Raw genomic sequence first — 27,464 nt, 5'->3', positions numbered from 1 at the left:
TTGAAACTGAGTCAGCTCAGTGAGAACCAGAAGCTTACCTCGATAAGACTGATGGTTCCAGTCCAAGAGCACCACAAAGTTCTTCAATTACTTCCAGATGCTGAATGGCCCCATTGGATGCTACTGCAGCACATTCTGGATTCCTGCTGAGGAGCAACAGGCGAGGGCCAGAACCTCAAACCGTTCGGGCACTGCACCCACACATCAGCCCCCAGGTGATGCTGCCTTCCTGAAGGTTTCTGATAGGGTTCGGCAGTTTTGGGCTTATTCAACATATCCAATCAACACAATTTTAATTGCAGCCACAGCACATGGGCACAGAAAGGGCCAACACCATCAGTTCCAAAAATGAGTTCACTTCTTTCCAGGGAGTCAAGCCCTCTCACATGACAGTTTAATTCAAGAGCTTGGAGAGTTTTCTTTTCCTTACCAACTACAAAATGAAATTAACCACCCAGCACACAGCCTGGAGGGCTTTTACCTTGTTGGGCAACAAAGAGCCCTTCAGTAGGGTTTGGTCACCAAACAACGAGGTGATTATAGCAACCATAGCCATGGCAGCATTTGCCTGATGAACAGGAGGGCAACTCCAGCCTGGAGCCACCGCACAGCCCCAGCATTGCTGAGCACAGTCATGCACTCGCAGGCTGTGCATCCCTGACTGCTTGCCTGCCCAGCAGCACACCAGTGCTACAAAACCCAGCTGGAGCTGACTCACAGCCGTCCTTGTAATGGCCCAGATCCTCTTACACCTCATTGCCCACCAGCTGCAAAATAGAGAAAACACCCCTTCTCTAAACCATAGGTGTTGAGATATTCAAAGGCCAGGAAAGGTTCCCCCCATTCCCCACAGTGATAATTCAAGGCCCGTTCTGGGCAGACACAGACCAGAACCTGATATGTTCAAGGTGGCATACTGAGATCCCCGTCCTTGGCAAGAAAACGGGAAACAAACAACACCAGGTTCTTCCAGGGAATTTATTTCGGTATTTCCAGCCTCACATACACAATCCCAAAAAACAAAGTGAGCTGCTTCCAAAAACGATGTCTCACACACCCCAACTGTCCTCTTGGAAGCAATATATTCCACGGTGCAAATTTGGCCACCCGGTAAGGGAGCTACCTAGTCTTCAACTTGAAGCCTTAGATAGTTTTTTATTTCAGCACAACTCAAAAGCGTTTCTATTTCACTGAGAACCTGTAAACTTCTAACTGAGCAATGGACGGGGGCACAGCCCTCCGCAGACCCCTGGCTGTGGTATCCCAACACTGACCGCCCCGTGGCTCTCCAGGCCAGCGACCTACGTCCGAGCGACACAGCCCCGGTGGGCAGCGCCGGGAAGAACCAAACGCGCCGGGCCAAGCTCCACGATGGACACCGTTGCCTTGAGGCCACGACAAAGACCGGCCACGGAATGAAAAGGAGACCAGGCCAAGTAAAGGCAAAGAGCGGAAGCGGCCCTAACCACTACGCGGCCACCGACGCTCGGACACCTTCAGCCCGGGCCTCCATTCCCGGCCCGCGGTAAATACGCGCTCGTCCCTGACGTCATCGCGCCAGCCCGCTGGTGATTGGCGGAGAGCGCCGGAGGACGCCCCGCCCTTCCCTTGGCTGCCCCGCCCGCCCCCCGGCTCTGCGCAGGCGCGCGCGCGCACGCAGGCACGCACGGGAGCCGCGGTCGCCCGCCCTCCCCCGCCCGCCCGGCTGTGACACCGCCGCCGCCGCCGCGCCCCGCTCGCCCTGTGCTGCCCGCGCCGCGGGACGTGCCGCCCGAGGGACACGCTCGCCGCGCCCGGCTCCGCGCAGCTCCCGGCGGCGTGGGCGAAAACGCGCTCCGGCCCCGCGCACTGAGACTTTTGTCCCTTAGGTGAGCGGCGTGGGGGGCGGGGGGCAGGGTAGGCCCCGGCGCGGGCTGTGTTTGTGTGCTGGGGGGGCGGCCGTCCGGCGGCCCTGAGGGCAGCGGCGGGAGCGGCGCGCGCGGGGCTGAGGGCAGCGGCGCGCGCGGGGCTGAGGGCAGCGGCGGGAGCGGCGCGCGCGGGGCTGAGGGCAGCGGCGCGTGAGGGGCCGAGGGCAGCGGCGGGGATGGCGCTGAGGCGCTGAGCGGGGCAGCGCCCCGGGGCCCGGCTTTGCCCTTCGCTGCCCGCCCCTGCCGCTGATTCCCGGCTCGGCTCGGAGCGGGGTGGGGGGGCGGCTTTTGTTCGCCGTCACCTTGGAGGCTCTTCCGCCTCGCCCCGGGCGGCGCGGGGAGGCCGGGGAAAAGCGCCCCCAAGCCCCGCGTTACTCGATGTTGCCTGTGATTTTGGGCCCTGCGGTCGCCGCTTCCTGTCTCACTTCATGGATCGATCCCTGTGCAGGGGCCTCTAGAGGTACGCGGGGTTTGGCATGGGCAGGGTGCTGCTGCGCCGGCCTCGATCGTGCTGCTGAAGCTCCTTTAGCTCCCCATCGATTCAGCGGGCCCCTCTGCTCTCCTACACGTCAATACAGCCGTGGCAACCTGGCTGTAAGGGCTGCTCCAGCTCTGCAGACCTCACCTTTCTACGCTTCCCCTTTCCTCATTTGTAACCTGGGCTGCTCTGTTTGCACGCCGAGTGATATTGCAGAAGTTGTTTTGAGTTCCTTTTATTCTGCAGAGCTGGATACCTTGAGTAGATCTTTTCTGAGCTGCTCCCGTTTGTTACCTGAGTTGAGCTCATTGGGTTCTCAGGCTTCTGCCACCCTTCACCTCGGGGGTCACTGTAGTTGCAGTGTGGGTGCCCAGGAGCATCTCCACAAATCTTTTAAATCCCTTGGCTAGCTGGGTGAACCTGGATCTTGATCTTGGTTCCAGGTACCACTGCATAAAAGCACTATCACAGGAGGGAACAAGACAATATGGCATTATTGTTTAATTTCAACCAGAAAGTCTTAGTCAGTCATATGGATATTGTTAGTGTGGCCTTCTGTGCTGGTTTTCCTGCTGTGAAGCCCTCTGTATGTTCTTCAGTTCAGCGTGCAAATGATCTCCTTTCCGGCAGAAAGAAGTGTAAAGGTGCCCAAGGTAATTTGGAAGAGTTGAGAAGTAGGGGAAGTTACATCAATCCCTACCCAAGTTTCTGAATGTAACATGGCTCTGTTACTGTAGCACTGCGAGGGAGTCTAGGATTTGTCAGCTTGGATTCTGAGCTGAGAAGTGGTCGCTGACAAACTGGTGTTGCTTTATTTCCGGCCTTGACTTCTGGTGCAGGAGTGTCCGCTGTGATTGTGGGTGTGGGTACAGGGCCATGCCTCCCCTAGGAAAGCATGTCATTCTGAAGGATTCCTTCTTCTTGGGAACCCTGCTTGCTTGGATGTCAGAAACATCATCTTGGTTTGCCATTGGAAGTGTTCTTACAATCGTCTGCTTGGCAGATGTGGGGTTGCTGTGTGAGATTATGATCTGTATTTGGTCATTTCTTCATTGGGAGTGGAAAATCTTTTCTCTGAAAACTAGCTTTAACTGAAGAGAAAACCAAATATCCATCATCCATGTAACTGCTGGTGTCAGTATGAGTGTTTTCCCTTATGGAACTGAAGATTCAAATTAAGCATCTATTCTCAGGTTTAAGATTATTTCGCAGCACTGAAAATACAGTGAGGAACCACCATAACTCAAGGCTCAGTGTTGGATTTGAGTCTTCTGCTGTAGTAGTTGTGGTGCCGGATGCCACTGCTTTTGAGAGCATTTAACAAATAAAGAATGTGTTGCAGATCAAGTGCCATGAAAAGATAGATATATCAGATTAATAGATGTTTCTGATGGGACACTAGGAGAAAGGCACTGAAACTGGTCTTGGGTGATGACACAGAGGGGGAAAGGCTCCCCCAGAGCAGCTCACTGTCGTTATTGCTCTCCGGTGGGTGTTGGCCCTTTTGGGCCAATTTTGCACAGCTACAAGCCCAGAGGATGATCCCCTGTGGCAGCTGTGTGCCTAAGATGCAGGGCGCTGTTAAACTCCTCCCAAAAAACCCCAACCACAAACCAAAACTAAAGCAGCCTCTGAGGAGAGCTTGCTTTGAAAGAGCTGCGTGCTGTGCCTTCCAGCTCAGCCAGTTCCGAATGTAGCACACAGGTAAAGGAGATGATGAAGTGAAGGCATTCTGGTAGGTTACACGCGGTTCCTGCTCCTTGCTGCAGATGGAGGATGCTCTGAGTGCTGACCTTGCAGAGCATGGCAGAGGGATGGTACTGGCAATACTGGGTGTTGTCTGGGACTTGGGATTGCCCTTGCAGGGTTTTTTTCCTTGCGGTTTGTGCTGCTTTGCCTGTCCATGGGTACCCGCCAGGCTCTGCAGGGCTGTGTGTGGGATGCCCTACCTTTGGCCTGCTGGGCCCTCGGCTTGGAATTTCAGCTTTATTCCAGGTGTGGCGCCCTTGGCTTCTCAGAGGTGTGCTTATGGATTGCAGGAGCAAGCGCACCCTGCAAGGCATTGTTTTTTTCTTGTCTACTTGTAAGAAGTAGATTTTTCCTTGTCTTGCTTGTAAGAAACACAGATTAAAACCGATAATTTGTGTTCAGGATGAACGTGTCCAAGATTGTGAAAGCTGCTCTCCCCTTCCCTTCTGCTGTCCTTCAGCTCCCGAGGTGTGTGAGGTGGCACTGAGTCCTTTGTGGCTTTGCTTAGTGTGCCCGCTGTGTGGGGAACATCTTCCTGATTTGCAAGAACATTTTTCTCAGATTTATTTTTTGTTTTAAGTGGTGTATTCAAATCTGTTTAATGACTTGGACAAGAGTTGCAAACTCCTGGATGTACAAACAAGCCACACTGTTGCAGATCTATATAAAATGATAGCTTGATGTCTGTGTGCCTATAGTTATGGCTAAATTTTTCTCGGATGACTAGTTCAGAGGATGAAATTTGCTTGCCAATAGAATAAAATTTTATTTGCTTATAGTTTTTAATTAAAACAACTGGTGAGGCCCACAGCTTCCTTGCAAAGCTTAGAAGTTTCTCTTGATGGAGATATATTCAAGGTGAGGTGATGCTTCCTTCAGCTACTGTCAAAATTCAGTTCAGCTTTGTTCTGGTTTGTTTGTTTTTTGTTTCTTTTTTCCCAAGTAGAATTGATGCAACATCCAGGCAGCGTCACTATTGTTGGCCTGTCTTGAAACAGGATAAAAGTGGTTTTGAAATACTTCTTTGGGCACAAAAGTATCGGACTTTGTACCAAAGTTTACTCTCTGGATAGCTAAATTTGAGCGTGTAGGCCACCATTCTGTAGCTCAGTCATGGCCCTGAGTAACAGTGCTTTGCCACAGATGATGAGTCATATTTTTGGATTCTACGGGACAAGGGAAATAATAATAACAATAATAATAACTATAGGGGGGGAAAGTATAAGTTTTGCTAATATCAGAGCTGGTTTTTGAACAGAATGCATGCCAAAGAACATTTCACTACTCCACACATAGCAGCCTTCACTGCTGCGTTCAGAGACAAATTACTGCTGCCCTCTTGTGCAAACTGATGAATGATGATTTGGGTTTGGTTTCTCGTTGGTTTCTTTGCATTCAGTTAAACAAGAGACAAACACAGCTTAATAAAGTTTTGTGTATAAAGATGATTACAGGTTGAAGGATTTTGCATGCTCTTCCTGGAATGTGGACATGAGAAATGATTGTAGTTGATTCTCACGTACTTCAACACAATTGTCTCCGTGTGGGCTGTACCCCGTCCTGTTAGCCCTCAGCAGTTTCACCTTGTTGCAAAGGCCGATTCCTTGCTTGATTTGTCATGGCCACCGGAAAGTGTTAGGTGAAGTTCAGTACAATGCAGTTGCTCTTTGGAGGAAATTATCTTTTCTGCTTTTGTTTGTTTGCTTATTTTTACCTGCACATAGCAAATAATTCCTTTCTGTGCCAGTTCTCTCATTGTTTCTGTTCTCTTGAAAGAAATCCTGCCTGTAGGCTGAAATTATTGTTATAAACTTGAGTCACACCAGTTGAAGTTGCAAGGAGTATTTCACTGGCATGTGTTTGTGTTCTTTAGTTTTGGAATCAGGTTCCTCGCCTCTGAATCTTGGGAAGAAAGAGATTCCATGTTGCATTGTGCCTTTCAGCTTGTGAGTGTACTGCAAAATATTTCATGTGGCTCCTGATTTTCCTTGGTTGAGGAAAGCACTGTAAATCCAATGTGCCTTCCTGGTGATAGAGGAATCAGAAGTAGTGCATGAGGGGGAAATGAAATCTTGTGCCTGAGATGTTTTGTCAGCTGCATGTAGGTAGGAGTGCCCTGTCCACGTGGCTTATGGGGTTTGGCCGTTGTGCATGGTGCAGGGATTATTTTGACAGTACCATAAAGGAGCCAGCACATTTGATTTTTGGTGGTTGCCACCTCAGGGCTGGGATTTCAGACTAACAGCAGTATTTTGTTCGTGGCTAGTGTGTACCTGAGTGCCTTGAGCCATAAGCTCTCATTTCTCAGTGGCTGCTCAGGCTGGTCTAAGAGTGTGGCTCATTACATTCAGCTGACAAGAGCACTCAGAGTCTTCTTTGTTAGTTTGTTGTTCACTGACTCTTGAGTGTGTGCTGGTGGAAACTGGAAGAAGAGCTTTTGTAGAGTGTTGATATCAATAGGGCTTCCCTTGGTGCCTGGTAATCCATGGACATACTGTTCTTTGTAAACCTGGCCTGTTTAAATTGCTGATGCTTATGCCCTGACTTTTGGCTTAAATTTCACTGTTGTCGTTACCTCCAAACCCCTTGGGCCTGCTAAGGCTCGGGTCCTTGACTTTAGGGAGGTGCTATACTAATTGGGACACGTGGAGATTTTAATATTTTGAAAACCTGGTTTCGTGGCACCCATGTTGCTAGCAAGGAGTACATCTGATTTTATTTCACTGCCTTTTAATGACCTGTGGGACCTGAACAGTTCATTATGGCTCTGCTATCCCTATTGAGATCTTTGAGGAATAATGAAAGGAAATAATACTGAGACAGGTGAAGAATTGTACTGAGACACCCTCTGAAATTATGTGATGGTGTCATGGGTGTCAAGCACCACGGTGCTGTCACGTGAAATGCGGAAGAGGTGCCCGGTGAGGAAACAGGATAGCTTCCAGTGAGGCAAAGATGTACTGGGATACAGACCTCCTGTAGTGTAATAACTTGTCAGACATTACTATGTTTTGTACCCAGAGACATTTTCAGTCTTCATTGAGGAATGCCAGAAATTTGTTAACAAGTATGCTTTGTTCTTGCTATATTGATAAGAAGGTGTGGTGGCCATCGTGTACTTTTTGACAGGTTCCTCAGAATATCTTGATGAGGCTCCATCTTTGTGTATTCTCCCAGTTGCTCATGGTGTAGGTCCTGTCACCAATTTTGTGTTCATCATCTGCCTGTGAGGCAGGGGAACAAAAAAAAGGATCATCTCACCTGTAGAAATGGAGATGTCCTTGTTCTTGTAAGGCTGGTTTCTAAGTAGAATTCCTAGTGCGTGCCATTGCTGTAGTGTGAGTTGTATTGGGAAGATCCTCGAATTGCTCATATTTTGTTTTCTTTCCTTTACTTCTGCTTTGAAAAAACTGCAGGGTTTTTGTTAGTTCATGTCAGGGTGGTTTTTTATGTTTTTCAAAGCACCTGTTCTGTGAGGGACTTTGTATCCATGCATAGGGCTCAAATCTTTGATGTCCTGTAGTATTTTGACATTTGGTTCTGTGTCTCATTAGCATAATTACTTCCTCTGGGGCTTCCTGTGAGGCAAAACTGTGTTCCAGAGTCTTGGTGAGATATATCAAAGGGTTTATTTAAAACCCCTATATTATGATAGGATTTTGGAGAACCCTGTCATAAGTTTGCTGATTTCTTATCTGCATGTTCAAGACTTGTGTTTCAGACCTTGTCTTCTGCCTTACCTGCATGTTTTTGAGACTGTTGTTTCAGGTGTGATTCCTGACTAACTGTGTTTGGGGGCATTTCTTGATATTGTCTTGTGGCTTGGATTGCTGGCTTGAGGTAATTTTGGTTGTCCATGAAGTGTAAACTATTTGAGCCAAGTATGTGGGCTTTTTTCTTCGGAGTTCATTTACAATGAAGGATCTGACATGTTCATGGCGTTGTTCCTGTGTGTGTTCTGCATTTATTAGAGGCCCTTCTTAAGCTGAGGTTAATCTCCTGGTTTCACTTCATATGCTTTATGTGCTGTCTGCCTGTAGTTGCAAACAGTCATTTGTTTGGCCCTTGGTTTAGATTGATGGGTCAAGGTTATTTTGGTAGAAATCCAAATATCTTACTCTAGGATTATCTCCCAAGTTGGAAACTTGGATTTTTGACTTGGTCTTCTTTGCCTGTTTCCTTGCATACACACTAATATTTGGAGAGAGAAAGTAGATGAAGCATCTGTGTGAGAACTGGAGGGAATTTCATGATCACACAGAGCGGTATTCTTAAGTGAGCTGGCAAAAGCAGCATGTTGGGTACTGGCAAGCCATCAAAAAGCGTTTTAGAGTACTGTGGATTATTTTGTGATATGGATGATCTGCAGGAGAGTACCGATAGGTAGGAGCATAGCAGGTGGAAGCAGGTGACCCCCTGAAAGTCCTTTACAACTTAGGTGATGCTATGACAAAAGTGAAATGCAGTTAGGTTGGACAGCCAGTACCTAAGACTCTGGTCATCTCTGAGGCACTAAGGTTTTCATTCCAGCCCACATGGTTACTTCATATAGGTACTCTCCTCTTCATCTTACAGTTGTGACAGTAACCTTTTGAGGCAGAGGTACCAGCTGCCTTAACAAAGTATATCCCTGTTTGCTTTGCAGGGCTCTTGAACTGGGCTTTTAAAATATTCATCAGCCAAAGGGATAAGTTAATGGCGCAGGAGATTTTTAACAGGGTTTTTGTTAGTTCATTTCAGGGTGGTTTTTTTATGTTTTTCGAAGCACCTGTTCTGTAAGGGACTTTGTATCCATTGTTGCCTTTTCATCAAAGTAATTCATCAAATGAATAGACTGAAATTTTCTTATTTACCCAAAAGAGGTGGGAGAGGGTGTCCTGAATTGGTTGGGTATTTTCTAGTGAATTAAGGCCCTGTATGCATAATTGTTTCAATCCTAATATCACAATGTTTATCCTTTTATGGGGAAGTTGTGATTCATAGGGGTGCCTTCCAAGTAACATGAGTATTTTCACTTACAGCGTTTGACACTGAGTACCAAAGAAATGGTGATGGAGAAGCCAAGTCCCCTGCTCGTAGGGCGGGAGTTTGTGAGACAGTACTACACCCTGCTAAACAAAGCTCCTGACTTCTTGCACAGGTAACACTTGCACTCACCAAGTGATAATGTGTGGGAACAAAAGTGTGTCCTGTTTGTTGTAAATCAAACATTTGTTTCTGAGTATGGGAGAAAATGGACCTGGCTAACTTCTGGGCTGTTGGAAAAACTGTTTCATCTTACTGCTAGCTCCTTAGGCTCTAGAATCAAGTCAGACCATGTGGATGTGTGGCACGTTATCAAGATATTTCTTTTGTGGAAAAGTGTGCTGCTCCTAAGGTGATAAAATGGTAATGTGGACAGATTGCAGAAATACCTGCTGAGGCTGGAGAGGCTGGATAGACACTCTTGAGCCTCTGCCCTGGTGCAGGTGTTGCTTTCTGCTAAGGAACATTCTCTGGCCACTTGAAAGATGGTGCAAGTGTCACTGCAACAGCATCTGTGGAATTTCTCTTAACTACCTCTGCAGAGAAGAGTCCAAGAGGTTTTGATTTGGTTTGGTTTAATCTTATCCAATTCTGGAGCTGCTCGCATGAAATGTTTTCTAGCCCCTTGCAGTCCCTGCCACCGCTGCCCCTTTCTTCTGGTCAGGCTCAGATATGGGGGACATTTGCCTTTGTGTTCTTTGGCTGCACCTTTCTTCTGACTGATATTCTCCAGGGAGGGCGTCTTATGCCTCCTCTTTATCTTGCTGTTAGTCTCAACAGCAGCTCGCTCTCTGCCACAGAAAGATTTGGGTTTCCCTTGTTTCCTGGTGCTTGATGTGTTCTTTGCAGCAGTGAGGGAGTTAGGACAACAAGTGTTATTGGTTCATCCTTCTAAAAGCTTGAGAAGAGCACAGAGGCTTCTGTTGCTGGTCATTATCTAAAGCTTGCCCAGGCCTTAGGAGCAGCAGAGATCAGTTTGCCCTCTAAAAATGGGTGTTACTCGATGTGGTTGAGTGCCTGTTGCATTTCAGTTGAATTTGTAAGGCTTTTCTGGCCCCTTAACCAAAAGTCTTTAATTCCATTTAACTGGGGGGCTCTACCCCCCCATAGACTGTGTACAGTTCCTTAAAATCAAGTTAAGACTTGGTCCCCTGTGAAGGCCCTTGGTAAGAACTGCTGACTTTGAGAGAGATTGCTTTGGAATTTAGAGGGAAATGTTTTAGAGTAAAGATGTTTTCCTATCTGCTTGTGCTCTGCTTCAGCTAAGTTTCTGTATTTCCTTGCTGTTAGGAAGTGCTAGACCATGCTCAAAATCGTGATTATGTGGTTGGTACTAAAGAAAACAATCTGATATTTCCCAGACTTTTTTCTGGACATAATCAAGGGAGTAAAAGTCTTGGGCTTGCATTTCCAAAAAAGTAGAACTAAAAAGAATTTTAAGTTCAGTAGAATAAACCAAGAAATGGCAAATGTGGAAGTTCTAGGGCTTAATTCTGTGTGCTGACCCTCTGCACTGGCTTGTTCAATTAAGGAGAAATATTCAGTATTCTTGCCACTCTTGTGTGACACCGAGTTCACAGAAGTACTTCGTGACAACTTTACTTCATATATGCCAGACAAGGGTGTATAAGAAAGGTACATATTAGCATCTGTACCTCATGGCTGTCACCCCCAAGGCAAAGCATGCTCCTAAATAAAAACATAGGGTGATACTATGTTTCTTTCTATGATTATAAATGTACTGAAACTGTAAAACATTTGTCACATGCTTTATAACCTGACAGTAACAATCCAAATCAAATCAGACTATTCTAGGCTCAAAATGTGGGAATGGAATCAAAGGGCCAAAGGATTTCTGAAATGTAAGAAAAACACTGGAAGCGAATGTACGTAGTTAAATATCAAAACCACACACTCAGTGCTGGCCAAGACTGTGAAGAGAACAATGTTCAGAGGGGTGGCAGGAGGGTTGTACCTCACTGGGCTGATGCCTATGTCAGAAGCAGGGGATTCTGAGGGTGAGAGACCTTCCAGCCAAAGTGGCCACCTTCCTTAAAGGAAGCAAGCCAAAGGTTGAGGTTGATTTAGGAGTTTGCTACAGCACCTCGGGCACTGCTGTATATTAAGATTGTTCGTTCTGGTATTCTGGAAGCCTCTTGAATCTGTGTGAAGCACTAATCTCTACAACTTTTGGCTAAAATTCTTTTTAGATTTGATTCTATTTTTTCACTTCTGTGACTTTTACATCTCTTTGCTTGCAGGTTTTATGGCAGGAATTCTTCTTATGTTCATGGAGGACTGGATGCCAGTGGGAAACCACAAGAAGCAGTGTATGGTCAAGCTGTGAGTATTAAAATTTGTCCTGCAATCCTTGTTAATGTTCAGAATAAAACAAGGTTTTCTCTTTACCAGTGACTTTGACATTCTTACCTGGTAAGTAATGGATTGTGATACTACTTCCTGTTCAGAGACAGATAAGAATTTGTTAGCTTGAGGGGTTTTGTTTGCTTATTTCTGCTTTCATTGGCCGTTGTGTTTCATTCTTCAGCTTTGCATCTGGGCTGCAGAAAATACCTTTAGGATGGGAAACAATATGGAGAGGTCCTGATAGATTTGGACTACAAATGTATCTTGCTTCAGTTAGAAGTAGTTCCTCAGGAAAGGACTGATCTTTGATGAAATTCTTGTGTGAGCAGAGTTCTGTTGAAGTGGAACATAGCTATCTGAAGAAATGAATGAATTGAGGATTGCTTTGGTTGTACTGCATTATCAGAATTGTCTGTCACCTAGGACATTTCTTCATGTGGCAGCCACATCTTTGAGCGATGTGGCTTTTTGTCCAGGGCAGGCTTTGTTTCTTCTCCCTTCACTGGCAGATTGTCATTTGCAGCACACAAATCTTGGCAGTGCAGATGTTCTCCACTCCTGTCATGTTTGGTACTTCGACAATCTGTAACGGGTTGGTTTGGGTTTTTTGGTTGGGTTTTTTTTTGTCTTGGGGCTGGTGTTTTTTGGTTTTTTGGATACTTTTGGAGGTTTTCTTTATTTTTATAACACAAGCTAAATCCTGTCCCTTTCAGAAGCCCTTAAAAAAATTAAAGCCTTAAAATAGGTCATAGATTTTAAAGCAGCTGGAAAACTTGGGTAGCAGTTGTGTGCTGTTTGACTACTGTGAGAAATACTTGAATCCTATTGAAAAAGTTCAGATTAGAAGTTAAGTGAGCTAAGGAAGACCGTTCTCAGTGAAAGACACTTCTTGGTTCCTGTATTTATCTTTTGAGCCTCAGGGGAGTGGCCTTTTGGCGTTAGTTAGTTGAGTCTCAGGTAGGTAAAAGGTGTAAAGCTCTGTGCAGAATTCACTGCAGCTGAAAAGTATCTGTCTCTTTGTAGGAGATCCACAAGAAGGTGATGTCTCTGCAGTTCAGCGAGTGCCACACCAAGATCCGTCACGTCGATGCTCACGCCACTCTGAGCGATGGGGTGGTGGTGCAGGTCATGGGAGAGCTGTCCAACAACGGGCAGCCAATGAGGAAGTTCATGCAGACTTTTGTGCTTGCTCCAGAAGTAAGTATATGTAAGGCCGTGTCACACTTCAAATAACCATGGAAAAAACCCACCTCACCTGTAGCTGCAGTTTGTCATACCAGGACAAAAATAGGAGGAGAGGCTTTAAAAATAAATAGGATCTAGATCTAAAAAAAAATAGGATCTGGCTTTAAAACTTGGTCTGGAGGGTACCATTAAATGTGTCACAGTGTGTGAGTGCAGAGAAACTCTTGTATTGGACCCATCCTGAGCTGTTTTATTTCCTTGGACTTGAAGTGTCAGAGCAGTAATACAAAGAAAATTGAAGCTTGCATTTGGGAGCTGCCATTGGCACAAATAATTTTTTTGAAAAACAAGGTTCAGCTCTGTAGATCAAATCTCTGCTGTAGTTGTGTAGTTTCAAGTCTAATGGCAAAGGGGAGTATGCGATGCACAAGTTAGTGCTCAAATGTAGCTCTTGGTGAGAGCAAAGCTGTGTGCAGGTAGAAGGTGTCTCGTGTTCCTTCTACTCTTTTTCCCCCGCTGCATCACGAACTAATGTGTGGTTGGAGATAAATGTTTTAGATTCATGTTGAATTTCTTCATTGTTTCCTTGCACATTGCTGTAAGCATATGGCCACCCCGTGGAAGTTCAGGGTTTTCGTTGTAAAGTTTTTGTAGTAGAGAAAATTGAAATTCCTCAATGAAACTCAGGGGCTGTACGCTTAGTTAAAACCTGTGATTGCTGTGACTTAGCAAAATTAGCAGATTTTATTCTGCTTGAAGCTTCCTTTTTCTGTTGGGCAGAAGCTATTGGTCAATTGTTTGCTTAGAGAAAAAGAAAATAACTCACAAAATAACTTCAGTGACATAGTCCTATTGTAAAATGTCAGCGCGTACCCTGAAACTTAGGTCTGTAGTCCATCCTCTGGTTGTCTGCTGATACTTCATATATGCTAAACACTGCACATTCCTCTTTTATAGGGATCTGTTCCAAACAAGTTCTATGTCCATAATGATATCTTCAGATATGAAGATGAAGTATTTGGGGATTCAGAAGGAGAACTTGATGAAGGTGAGAAGGACTGCATGCGCAGGGTCATTCTTGTTCCTCTCTCCTGTGTGCAGAGCTGCCAGAAGTGTTCGTGGAGATGTTGGAATGCAAACTGCGTTGCCTGCTGTGGGGCACAGATGTATTGTTACTGAAGCTTTGCTGGTCCAAAATGATCTGGAAAATTAAGGTCCTGCAGTAGTGCTGTGTTCCCTGAAGGGCTGAACTGGCACTGTTCTGTGATCAGTCAAATTTGTATGCAATTTGAAGAAAAGTCTTTACTGGTTTTCAGATATGACACATAGTTCATTTTCACATCATCATCAAACTCAGTAATTCATTGCTACTCGAGGGCTCAAATGGACCTCAGTTGGGCTTGTTCCCCTCTGTTCGATGAGGCAGAGCAAGTCACAGTGTAGCCAGAACATATGTACATGTATTCACTGGGTGGTTTCTGGAATTTGTTCATCTCACTTCTGTGGAACAGAGCATTTTAGGCAATCATCCCTGTATTTGAGGTTCATCTTCTTAGTCTGAGGCACTGAGATTTATGATCTAATAGTGCAATCTTTCTCTTTCACTGCCACCATATGAAAAGCACCTGCTGCTTTAAAAGAGCCTCAAAACCTCCTCCCAGAACTTCCTAGCAGTGATATGTCTCTCGCTTCCTCTTTTTGTGAAAATCATAAACAGCCCAGCCTCTTGACTGAGAGGCAGCCTCTTCCATTTTTTTTTGCAGCTCATTTGACCATGTTTTGTTGGCGAAGCTTTATTTTGATTGCTACTAACTTATTATGCTTTTATTTTAACTGTGGCTTGTGTATGCTTGTGGAGAGCCATAAGAGATGACAAAGGGGTGGTTTTTTTGTCAGAATCTGAGGAAGAGGTGGAAGAAGAGCAGGAGGAAAGACAACCATCACCTGAACCTGTGCAAGAGAATGCAAGCAGTACTTATTACGAAAACCACCCTGTAACGTAAGAAGTCCTTTTTATTATATGAAGTTGCTTTCTTAATAAAAACCACAGACAGAATTGCTTTGGCTTTAGGTTCTGTGCGTGATCTAACAGGTAGTTTAGGAAAATGCACTTAGCTTGATCGGGATCTGTGTTAACATTACATTATTTTGAGACATTTCTTTTTTATTGATGAGAAGAAATGGGGCATTTTTTAATGTTTGTTAGTTATTTTTACTTCTGGTCTCAAAAGTGAGATGAAAAGGGAGCAACCCCCGTGTATGTACATAGTTAATGGAATCTTTGTCATCCAGACTTGGAGCAGTACATTTGGTATGATGTAACTTAGGTCACAGGTACATTAACAAGAGGATGGTTGATCACAGAGTAGTTTGAGTTGGAAGGGACCTTTTAAAGGTCACCTAGTCCAACCCCCTGCGCTGAGCAGGGACATCTTGATATGTTACTCGAGTTTGGGTATCACTTGGAACTGAGAGAAAGATGTACTTTTTGAGAGCCTGCTGGACATCTTTCTTGGAAAAACTGGTCTCTGTCCTGAGTGTCTGCAAATCTAAGCAAGATTAAAGAAAAAAATATATTTATGATTTTGTAAGAAAAATGCAAAAAACAACCAAATAACCCTCCACAAATACAAAGAAACAAACAACACCAAACCCTGGGCTTTTTTTTGAAACATAGGAGTAGTGTAATGAGAGCCATAACCAACTTTCTGGTTCCCCCGTTAAAAAAACATGTATGACATTGCTAGACAATACCTGCTGTGTGCATCAGTGGTAATACTAAACACAAGTCACTTAATGCTTCTCATGAGAAATCTGGTGGAAAAGTGGTGGAATTCTGGCAGGGGCTTGCTCGAGATAATGCAGTAAGTTTTGGATGCCTGAGAGCACAAAGTCAGGTCTTGTTTTTGGGGTTACTGTGTCATTTGGAAAGAGGCTGTAAAGGCGTTGTTCACCATAGAGTCTCTGGGGCGTGTGGTGGCCTGCAGCAGGAGCTGTATAGACAGAGGTGGCTGGAGGTAAGGTAGGATTCTGGGGTGGCTGGAGAGAGGAGGTGTTCACGTCCCCTACCTTTCAACCACACAGAGCAGAGAAGAACTTGTATGTAATTTGCTGTGAATGGGACTCACAGCTGCTTTGGTAAGGAAGCTGAGTAGCACTTTGGTAGAGGAACAGTAGGTTTCATCCCAGAATTGGCTTTGGTCACGTGTGTAGTTTAATTGTCCGTTGGTCCTCACTGTGTTCGTGTGCTTTTAGAAGCAGCAGTTCTTGAGTTGAGCACCTCTTCCTCAGCATTAAAAGGCTGTGTGTTTCTCTGCAGAGAACTGTAGAAATGTCTTTGCTTCAGCAGAAGTAAAATCTGGTTTTGTACCCAGCAGGGGAGTACAGCTTCCATTCTCGCTGTATTGTATACGTACAGATCGCCTTGTAGCAAATGGAGACACAGCGATCTTTTTCATAGCAGGGCTGTTGCCATAGCACAGCTTACAAAATGTGATAAAATGCAAAGCAATTGATAAGCTCATCAAATGCATTTGACTATTGTAGCAATGGGATAGAGGAGGCACTGGAAGAATCTTCTCATGAACCTGAGCCAGAATTGGAATCTGAAACAAAAGCTGAGGAGCTGAAAGCTGAAGTGGAAGAAAAGACCCTTGAGGAGCTAGAAGAGAAATCTCCATCTCCACCTCCTGTAGAACCTGTTTCGCTACCGCAAGAACCACCAAAGGTTAGTTACAATTCACATCTGTGCTACTAAGTGCAGATGGAAACTGGATTGGCCTTTAAACTTTGCCTTTTGGGGTAAAAGGAAACTTTGCCTAAACTGGTACCTCTCTTTAGAGTCATGCTGAATGAACAGCTAGGCTTGACCTTTGAACTTGTAAAAATGCAAAGTTTCGCTAAAATAGAAAAAAAAAATATTTTTAAGTGCTGCTCATCACCTATGGCAGATTTTGAGCTCTTCTTGCAAAGTGTGTGTGTGGGTATATGCATGTGTAGACATTTTTAATTGTGCAGTTAACATGTTAAGAAAACACCTGTGGCTACCACTGCCAAAAATCTCATACAATGGGAACCGCTGCTCTTTCCTTGAAAAGAAATGGAACACACTGATGCTTGTAGAATTGCTGCAGCTTAGGTTCAAAACCAGTGTGGGGGCACTGAGTGTCTCCTGGAGGCAGGATGCCTAATCTTAGAAACCAGAGTGTGCACAGTGCATCCTTTGGTGTGGTTACACCTGCAGGCTTGCAAAGTGCTGGGAGCAGCCAGGAGAGCTGGAGCGAGGTCATTTTCTAGCTCCAGTGTGTCTCCTGTATTTTTTTCCCAGTCCTTTTTCTCTTCTCCATTTTTGATTGTAACTTCAGGCATCCGCTTCCTTTCTTCATGCAAAAGACACTGAACACTACAGGGTTTTCAGTCCTAGGTCTGGTTACATGATGGAAAGCAGTTATCTGGGAATGCTGAGGGCGCTGGGCTCACTTGAGTAGCGGTAGTGGGCACAGTACACGCTTGTTCCATGCCATTGGAATCCACAGACAGCTGGAGCTGCAGACCCTTCTGTACCTCCATTGTAATGCTTGCACAACCATTAATTAATAGTCAGATATGAACCAAAAGTGTATTTTTAGCAGACGAGTTTCCCTGTAGGAATGTCAGTGGTTTGCTGTGATTAGTAGCCTAGGTTTGTTGCATTTCCTGCAGGCTTTCTCTTGGGCTTCAGTGACCAGTAAAAACCTGCCTCCTAGTGGTACTGTTTCTTCCTCTGGAATTCCACCCCATGTTAAAGCACCAGTCTCACAGGTAACCCATCTGTGAACACCTTGGATTGTCTCATTACTTCTGCAAACTGCTTCAGTTTTTTAAATTAACAGATCAACTTGTGTCACTTAAATTGCACAAATGAATTGTGTCTTAAATGTTAATGCGCTCACCTCCTTGTTGCAAGTAAAGGCACGAATGTGTAACTGGTGAAACTTCGGGTGATGGTGATGTTAAAATCTGGTCTTGTGGAAACAGGAAATCACTCATGGGGTTTTTTTTTACATAACTTAATGACATATGGTTTGGTTTAACGGGGAAACACCAATTCCCCACAAAATGTTACTTTTCTGAAGTGTGTTTGAAAAGGGCATTGGTGGAAGTGGCCCAGCAGTAAAAAGAGAGTGCACCATTTCTGAGGTGCAAGATTGCCTTGTAAGGCTAACATCCACAGGACTATGCTGGATTTCATTATCCGTGGATAATCAGCTTATCACAGAACCCTGTACCAACTTATGACTGTGTGAGGAATGGAAGGATTCACATTTCCTTGCCTGGACAATGCTATCTTCCCATTCCTAGGTGACTGGGTGAGAAGGGAAAAGAGGAGAGCAAGTTTGACCCGGTGACAGTTCATGTCCTGCTCATGTCAAGGTGGTGTGAGACTCTCAATTCAGCTTCCTCCACCTGCATAAAAGTGCTCAAACCAGAAAATGTGTCCTTTAGCCCGTGCATTGACAGGGTGTGCCAGAGCGCTGTATCTTGGGTTGCTCCTGTCCAGCCTTTGTGTGAGGCTGCAGTTTTCAGTAGAATAGCTGCATTGCTGCAGTTGTTGTTCTTGCACTGGTTTCTTCTCAATTTTGCGGTAACAGAGAGATCTCTGTCTAGGACTAGCCTTCAGCCAAATGCATGTTACAAAGGAAACAGGGAAGAAAAAGAGAAAAATGAAAGAAAACTAACCAGGCAAACCCCAACACCCTACCTGGTGTTGCTTCTGGTCTGCTGGGACTATCATGGACATCAAATAAAGGCTATGAATTGAGTCGGGAAGTCTGTCTGTCTTCATCACCTTAAACAGGGCTTTGAACACCTAGGTAGTATTTAACCTGTGAAAACTGGGTTTTCTAGCGCAGCATAGATTTTCCTTATGCAAAGCCAAAATTGGTTTTAATTTCTTTGCCACAGAAAAGGTGGATGGGTGTAATGTGGCTGCAAAAATAATTTCAAATGAACTGTCCAAGAGAGGGGCAGATAGCTTATAGATGTCCCCTTAAACTCCTCTGTGTTGCCTCTGTTGCTTGTTGTGCTTTGTGCCTTTTGATTTCTTTTGCTTTGACTTTGTGTTTTAAGTAATGGTGTGTGGAAGTTTCTGAACAATACTGACATGACAGGAATTTCTACTCTCAGTTCTTCTGTAGCTGGAATTAGTCAGTTCTGAGCTCCTTTTTTTTGCAAGTATTTTAGACACAGTGTGTAGAAGTCAGGTAGAAAAGGCACCTGAAGAAGGAGCTGCAAATCAGTAGCAGCTCTTTCCTGTTTTCATGGATCCATTAGTGCCAGACACTGTGCATGTATACAGGGACAGAAGATGCCCTGGTGGGTGGGTGAGTGTCTCCTTTGAGATGCTGTTCTGGCTGGTGTCAGTGATGTTACAGAGAAATAACTGCCCTGCTCACTCTTTTCACTGCATCACTCCAGTTTCCCCCCCCAATCAAGTTAAAAATACAGCCCCTGTAGTGTTAACTCCTCAAAGGACTGCACACGTGCTGTTCTGGATACAGGCTGGTTCAGGGCTGTTCCTTGCAGCTCTGGAGTGAAACAGGTCAGCACTTCTTGCTCCTTTCCTAATTGTAGATGATTAGAAATCAGCCTGCCTACATTGATAAACTAGGACTTCTCCTTATAGCATTTTTAGTAGCTTTTATTTCCCTTTTTTATTACTGCATTGTTTGTCATAGGGCTGCAGAGGGGCAGAGGTAGGCAGGGCTTGATTCTTGTTTTTTGGGGCGAGTCCCTTTCCCTCCCTGCCTGAACTCGTGAAGAGAAGAGACAGTGCCACCTTTTCCTTAATGGCTGTCAAATCTCTGCCAGGCTGTGGCATTCTTGGCTCCTGTGGTAATTTGGGTTTCTTGAACTCCTTACTCAGTGTCCTTCCATCCACTCTGTGCTTGCTGGGACATGCTGGATGATGTGAGTTGCAATGAGCTGCTGCTTGGGCTGCAAATGGCAGCCCTGATCTGGAGGTCTTGTAGTGCTGCCAGTTGCGGCAGTGTTTTGGGGGGCAGCGTTCTGTACGAGGGCTCTCCTCTTGAGGCACTGAGGCAGCCTTTTTCTATGGAAAAGGATGGTACTTCTTAGAAAACAGCCAGAGAGATCAGCTGTTTGTGTGCTGGGTGAGAAATCAGTGACACACAAAGCAAGCGGGTACAAGGTTGCTGTCATACTTGGGATTTAACAGCAGGACATCAGTGACTTAGCAGGTCTTGGCTGGGGCTGGCACAAGGAGGGAGTTTAAGCCTGATGGCCATCTAAGAAAAGGGGGTCTGAAGGTATCAAGTTTTGCTCTTGAGGTGTAATTTATGATGTGCTCAAGATGTGTGAGAGAAAGATGGCAGAGGAGCTCCAGTGACTCACAAAATAGAAGGGAACTAAATTTTACAGGAAGACTGATTTTCCAAGCTTGTTCTTAAAAAGTGATCCTAGAAGTGTTGTAAGGACAGATTAATGCCTGGCTGCATGGAGCACAAGTGACAGGAGGGCTAAGACATTTGTTGGATGTGTAACACTTGCATGTTGCATGTAAAATCCAGTTTTTTTCCCTGGGAAGTGCTTTGTCTGGAACCACCAGTTGTCCTGAGTCCTTCAAGGAAAATAAGGGAGATGTTTAATATAAACTTCTTCTCCCCAGCAGTCTGGGCCTCTGGCTGTTCACCTTGTGTTTAATCTTACTTGCAGGCTACTTGTGTATTTTTGTGCTCCTAAGGATAATTTTGTTTTTCTAAGATAAGAACCCAGCAAACCAGCAGCTGCTTAACTGTTGTACAGAAAATGGAATTTAAAAAATGTTGGGAATTGCTTCAGTGACCAGCAGTCTGCATAGAAACGTTTTTATTGTTCTGTCTGTTTCTCGTAAAGCAAATTTTTAGCTTGCAAAAAATTGGAATGGGTGTTCTAGTACCTGAAAGGTGTACTTTAAGCATCATGGTCCTGACATCAGGTTAGTTGAAGCATGTCCTAAGAGGTAGTCTGTAGGAACTCATTTCAGGAAATATTTACTACACTTCTGGGGGCTTTTGTTCTCCTCTTTCTTCGTGTTAGTTTTCGTACAGTTGTTCTGCACTGGAGGAAAATAATTCCCTGGGAACTTGGACAAAACTTTGATTTGTCTGTCTCGTTGTGTTCATCTTGGACTGCCTCCTAATCCATGAAGTTTGAGCTTGGCTTGAGGAAGCTTTATGCCCTCTACGATTTAAGTCAGGCTGAGGGATTTGTGAATAACGGAACATTGGGGTCTCAACGCCTGGTCAAACATGGAAAATTCACCTTAGCTGTGTTTTGGGGAGATGCTCTGATTGAGAGATGTTTGCTTTGCACCTTTTAACAGTGATAAATGAACACTGCAGTCCTGGATTGGTACAGAGGAATTTAAGACAGGTGAAAAAACCACTCCCAAACACATTGACACTGATGCCCATCTTCCAGAGTTTGTTTTGTGCATGCCACTTACCCATGTCTTGTGTTGTGGGGGTTTTTGTTTTGGTGAGTTTGGGGGTGTTTTTTTTTGGTTTTTTGTTGGTTTTTTTTTTTACCAGGCCAGTGTTAAATAATGCCCATTCTCCTCTTTTAGCCAAGAGTGGAAACTAAACCTGAAGCACAGTCTCAACCTCCTCGTGTTCGTGAGCAGCGTCCCAGGGAAAGACCAGGTTTTCCACCACGAGGACCTCGGCCAGGTAATGTGGATGAGCTTGTGTGACTGCTTGGGAAGGGTTAATGAGAGGTGTCTGCTGAGGCCTTGTCTGTACCTTTGTCGTGCTTGGCTGATCATGAACTGCCTGTGCCTGCTGCCTTCAACCCAAATGAGGGAGTATGATTTGGAGTCCAGGCTGGCTGGAGGGAATATGCTTGTTGCTGCCCCTAGATGTGTTCATGCAGGTTTACAGGCATCTTTTAATCTCAGTGGTTCTACCTTCCTCTTTGTGTTGGTGGTAGGCCGGGGAGACATGGAGCAGAATGAGTCGGATAATCGTCGGATAATTCGCTATCCAGACAGCCACCAGCTCTTTGTTGGGAACTTGCCACACGACATTGATGAGAGTGAGCTGAAAGAGTTCTTCATGAGTAAGTAGTGATTCCAGCTGCAGGGACTAAGATGGAAGACTGTGTTAAAAAGTCAGGTAACGCTGATTTGGACTACATGGGTAAGCTTTGACGTAGTGCCACACTACAGATGTCTGGAACGAGCAGAGGGTAGAGCTGGCGCTGCGGGTTTTTATGAAGTGTCTCTTCCCTTGTGTTTCTCCAGGCTTTGGAAATGTGGTAGAACTTCGCATAAATACTAAGGGAGTGGGAGGAAAACTGCCTAATTTTGGTTTCGTGGTGTTTGATGATTCTGAGCCAGTCCAGCGAATTTTAGTTGCAAAAGTAAGTATTTGCTGTGGGTACTGAGTATCCCCTTCCAGAGATGGACCAAAAGCCCTAGACCACGAGTATTGTGGGCTATCCTAGTTTGCATTGCCATTGGCTCCGGCACTCAAAAAAACAGCTCAAAAAAGACCAGTTTTGGCATAGCCATTTGGGTTTTTTACCTCTACACAAGTGCTCCACACAGAGCTCAGAACTTGTTTTTAGACATCCTTTAGCAGAAGGTGGAACAGGTAACCTTTCAAAGAGCATCACAAGGATCTTTGAATTCTGCACCCTGGGGTCAAGAGAAGGGGGCAGGGTTACTTGCAGTTTGGCTTTGAGGAGCTGGAGGGGAGAAAGCAGCAGTTGTAATTTCTTGGTGTGAGAGTGAGACCTAGTAGAGCAATTCTTCAGGAACTTGGACCCTGAAGTGAAAAGACTAAAGCTGGCAGTGAAGAGGCTAAAGACAACGCTGCTTCTGCTTGAAACAAACACTTTAATTCCTTGCCTGCCCGAGTGAATGTAAAAATGGCGTTCCACAGGGCTAAGGGTGCATGCTGCAGGGGTCCCTTAACAGGTCAAGTTTGTGTTGGGCATGCACGTGAAGGAATGCTGGGGCCCGCAGCCGGTGCAGAGCGTTCGTGTGCCTTGCATGGAAAGGGCTTTGTGCCGGGGTCACTAACAACGTGTGCCTTGACCGCTTTTCCCCATAAGCCCATAATGTTCCGCGGGGAGGTGCGCCTGAACGTGGAAGAGAAAAAAACCAGAGCCGCTCGTGAGCGAGAGACGCGCGGCGGCGGCGACGAGCGCAGGGATATCCGCCGCAATGAGAGAGGCCCGGGGGGGCCCCGCGGAATAGTGGGCGGTGGCATGATGCGGGACCGTGACGGAAGAGGACCTCCTCCACGGGGTGGCATGGCACAGAAACTTGGCTCTGGACGAGGAACCGGGCAGATGGAAGGCCGTTTCACGGGACAGCGTCGCTGAAATCTCCACTGTGGGCAGACAGTCTTGGCAGTGGTACATTATCCATCGTGTTTGCATTCTTGTTAATTTTTTTTTTAGCTTTGGAATGTGACACAGCCCTTCTGATTGTTTCTTTGATGTGAAAACATCCTTTGGTTTCCAGTTTAAATTGAGGTGGACATTTTTTCCCCAGTTTCACAACAGGAGTCACACTCTTAATTTATAAATGTATACGTGGAGAATTGAAGACTAAAAAATAAAGAAAAAAGAAAAAGAAACAAAAGAAAAGACCGGTTAACTATCTGCAACGGAAGTTGGACTAAAGGACATGCCCAGTAGAATTCAGGTCCTTTCAGTCAAAAACCCTCTGCTGCACATTTTGTGTAAGTGTTACCGTTTCTGCCTACTACTGTTGGAAACACAAATAGTGCAATTTGTGCAATTGGAGAAGCTTGCCTTTTTTTTTTCCTTCTTAGAACACTCGGCTCCAAACAAACTCGTGTTTACGCACTCATCAAAATGCACTAATGGGTCCTCTGAACTCATTTATACTGACAGCTGCAGGAGGCATCGGAGGGAAAACCTTCATCCTCTTACTCAGACAGAATAGCTTGGGGAACGATGCGGGCATCTGCTCTGCTTGCTGTGACCAACCTCTGTACACACACAAACCTTAATAAGACTACACCTTTGTTCCAGAAGGAATCCAGTTAGCTGTAACCAGAACCCAGAGTTTCCAAGTCGTAGCCCTGAGTATGCAACAAGTTTGATAGCTCACGTCAGATTTTTCTATCTGCCCCTCTTCAGTGCAGGGATGGCTGCTCAACACACACCTCCTTCCCCTTCCCCCTTCGAGAAGCGTTGTACAGTGAAACTTGTCTTGACTGTATTTGAGTTCTCTGATAATGTAATAAGCATGATGGTGCCTTCTATGAATACATCATTCCAGTCTTGCTGGTGATTTTGTACAGTATAGTGTATGAAGTACTGTGCTGCAAAGCCAAGCGGCTGCAAAGCATTTAAATAATTGGAAAATTGTATTAAAAAAATTGCAGTATCTTTCAATGAGTAAACGTTGCTAAAATGATCATCCACCTTGCTCTTCAATTAACAAGTTTGCCTGGTTTTTTTGCAGTGGGGGGGAAGGGAGGATGAAGGCATCCAAGTAGTCTCCAGGTTGTCTCTTTTCTTTAATCAGTGTCAGAGTTAAAGAAAGTGGAATTCTAATCTCTCTTGGACCTGAATTTCAGAAGTCAGTCCAGAATGGTGGGCGCTTCTGGCCAGCGGGTAGACCCAAGCATCCTTTCTGAGGGTGAGCTTATCAAACGGGGATACTGCAATTTTCAGAGAACTAAACAGCAGCTCTTAAGTTCTTGCATTTTCCAGTTGCACTTTTTAAAAAACTTGTACTCATTTTGCACATAACTCTCAGCTGATGTTGACACTGACGTGGCTCTGGCCCGACAAATAGAAAGGAGGCATCCTCTTGTGCATTTGAGCGGTGGGTTCTCCGTGGAGAGGCGCGTTTGTGGCCGATGTCCCAGAGCATGTTGCCACAAACCACCGCTGCAGGCAGCAGCGCGGGCAGGCCCGGTGCGGGCCCCGTGCCGAGCGCTGCCTCTGGGCTCAGAGCAAAGGGGGTGTTTGTGCGTGCGGCCGGGCACAGGTGGGACCGCCAACAGCTGCTGCTCAACCTGGAAGACTTCAAGTTAAAGAAGAAAGGCAATTTCAAGCAAAAGCAGGGAGGGCATCCTGGCAGTCTGGCTCTGGATTATGCAATCATTTGCTGGTTTCGAGAAATGTGGAAGATTTTGCTCATCTTTTCTGATGCGCTAGGCAAGGGGAAGTGGCATCTGTGTCTGTTCTCTCCCAGACTTGAGGTCTTCTGTGTTCCATGGTAAGTCTTGCACTATTTTCATACACTTTCTTTTCTGGGACACATTTCTAGCAATTGGCATTTTCATATTTCAGTTTTTTTGTTGAAGGTCTTGCCATTTCAGCTGTTACCTGGAAATCTGTAGTACTTGAACTGCTCGCCACACAACTCCACTCCTTAGGTTTGAAGCTCTCGGACAAATTGCTGTCATCAGTTAGCAGTTTGCCACCAGTGTGGTTTGTGTAGCCCGGAGGTTCTTTTTTCCTTCTGTAGTGCTGTGGTGTTCTGCTGCCACCTAATTCGTTTGTATGGCAAATGGCACTGGAAATAATTGACAACAGAAACGGAGGAGTAAAAAGAGCTCCTGAGCCATTCTGCTTTTTGGCTTGCTTCTTGTTTAAATGACATGAACCCTTGGAACATCGTCCAGAGAAGTTTACATGGTGATAGCTCACCTGCTGTACTGTGGACTCTTACGTGTTCTTGACCCTCTTAATAGTAAGTGTACCTCTTAGAGCAAAGGAAGGGATTCACTGACCATTACTGTTAGTCGCTGATTTGTGAATGGTGGGAGTATTTTGTCATTACGGTTCTACTTCAACAAACTTGGCTGACCATCTTGACTTTAGTAGGTATTCGAGACAGTGGATTACCATCTTTATTGCTGTAACTTGTCGAGCATTATATGCTAGTAGATTCTAGTTTAATTGTTGCAGGTGGAAAGTATTTTTACTTTTAAGTTTCCATTCTGAATGTGTTTTGATTCAACATGCCAATAAACTACTGATGTCTGCAGCATTTATCCATGTCCCTAATTCTCTTGCATGCAGGTGGCTGTAGAGCCCTGGCAGCCCTCGCTCACAGAAAAGATTGTAAGAACATCGTTGCTGACCTGGCTGGTGACAGTGGCGAGCTGCAGCAGCACAGCACCATGTGCTTTGAAGTGTTTGACTTTGGTGGCTTTTCTCACCTTGGGGGGTGTGTGTGTGGCCCAGGGAGGATGTGGGCTCCTCTGGGACTCCTCTCAGATGTGTCTCGGCTGGGACATCTCAGACACATCTCTCAGATGTGTCCCTCCACACCCTGCCGTGCTGCAGCTTCTAGCTGCAGGATACAGCTTAAATGGTTATTGCAGTGGCGCTGGGAGGAATGTGAGCTGAGCTGTCTTTAAAAAAAACCGACTAGAGTTGCTTACTCTCCACTGTAGTGTCATTGAGTTTGGATGGTGCAGAAGCGATTGCCCCCAATTTCCTGGTTTTTTACTTGTGTTTGTTGGCAGTTACCCAGAAAGGTTGGTAAAAGAGTTATTCTTGAGCTGCTCATAGATAAGGTGTGGCCGAATCATGGGATCTCTGAAGTTCCTGTTAGCTGCTGTTGGCTGTGTCTTGTTGAGGGCATGTCTTGCCTGTAATATTTCCTGATAAAAGGCAGTTAGGAAGTGACTGAAAAGTAATACAGTTGTATTACTGTAGAGCTGGAATACTGGAATGAAAAAACTGGATCCTGTAGAAGTCCCAAAGCCAGAGTCGCCAAAAACTCCTCAGAGGAGCCCCCTCCACAGCTACAAGATGTGCTGATCTCCAGAGATCTCCAGAGAAACAGGATCCCCTGTGCCAGCGATGAGGGCCTGCGGCATTCAGACCTTGGTGCCTTGAGCTGTGAGGTAAATTGTGCCGGTTCATGTTATCTGGGGCTGAGGGCAAGGGCAGGAGATAATAGTGTCTCAAACTCCACAGGGTCAGCCAGGACCTGGTTTCACTTGTGCCACCAAGTCTTGCGTATTTCACTTTGTTCAGGAGCACCTTCCATCAGCATCGGAGCTGACGTGACAGTCTGTAGTGCAGGTAAGAGAGGAAACGCCAGGCCAGCTGAGGGATGTCACACAGTGGTCACCTGCTGGGTGCCGCAGGGAACTCACCTGTTCCCTGGCAGTGCCCATGCTCCCATACCTCTACCAAGCCCGGTGCTTCTAAGAGAAACCTTTGCAGTACAGTGATTGCTGGGCTTTTGCATATCATGTGAGAACTCCAGCTTGGAATGGTGAGTTCTTGGACATGGTAGAGGAAAATAGCAGGCTGCCTGATAATCCTTGGGAAAGCCATTGATGTCTGCCTAAAGCTTGGCTTTTGCAAGGGGAAGAGGAGCAGATTAAGAAGTCATTATCCCTTTGGCTTGTGCTCTGCCTGGTGTTCCCTGGGCCTGAACTGAAAGGAGACATCTTGGTAACAGTGCTGCAGCACTTGCTGTTCCCCCAGAAGGGTGGGAACTATGGGAAGTGCCGTGTCTATGTAGAGGAATTAAAGCTGAGGGCAGCCCTTGTGGATGACACAACTTTCCTCTTGGCTGCCTTGTTGCAGTGCAGGCTTCCTGGCATGCCTGTCCCTAACTCAGGAGTCCCTGAGTGCTCTGAGAGCACATTGAGTAGTTAAACCAGAACTGGTACAACGGGGCACCAAGGAGCGGCAGTTCCCTGTCCACAGAAGCCGGTATTGCCCTGCAGCCCTCTCAGCCAGCAAGTCCCAAAGTGCAG

At 45.7% G+C, this 27,464-nt stretch overlaps 1 protein-coding gene across 3 annotated transcripts; it reads left to right on the top strand.

Moving 5' to 3' along the window:
- Positions 1–1,669: 1,669 nt before the first annotated feature.
- On the top strand, positions 1,670–25,648 carry G3BP2 (G3BP stress granule assembly factor 2). Of its 3 annotated transcripts, XR_014616116.1 has the most exons (13): positions 1,670–1,868; positions 9,156–9,274; positions 11,421–11,502; positions 12,550–12,723; positions 13,669–13,759; positions 14,608–14,710; positions 16,258–16,438; positions 17,413–17,511; positions 21,317–21,419; positions 21,679–21,807; positions 21,992–22,110; positions 22,807–23,441; positions 23,535–25,648. XR_014616116.1 is itself a non-coding variant. In XM_084204568.1 (12 exons), exons 2-12 carry the CDS (start codon positions 9,180–9,182, stop codon positions 23,077–23,079), a joined length of 1,449 nt encoding a protein of 482 aa, XP_084060694.1. In that variant the 5' UTR covers positions 1,670–1,868; positions 9,156–9,179; the 3' UTR covers positions 23,080–25,648. The 3 variants fall into 3 exon arrangements, 2 of the variants coding, with proteins under 2 accessions (XP_084060694.1, XP_084060695.1); XM_084204568.1 differs by having other exon boundaries at positions 22,807–25,648; XM_084204569.1 differs by lacking the exon at positions 17,413–17,511 and having other exon boundaries at positions 22,807–25,648.
- Positions 25,649–27,464: the final 1,816 nt, after the last annotated feature.

This window comes from Fringilla coelebs (genome assembly GCF_963513975.1).
Source record: "Fringilla coelebs genome assembly, chromosome: 4".
NCBI lineage: Eukaryota > Metazoa > Chordata > Aves > Passeriformes > Fringillidae > Fringilla > Fringilla coelebs.
The sequence above is the reverse complement of the archived record's forward strand: the minus strand, read 5'-3'. Positions and strand labels throughout refer to the sequence as shown.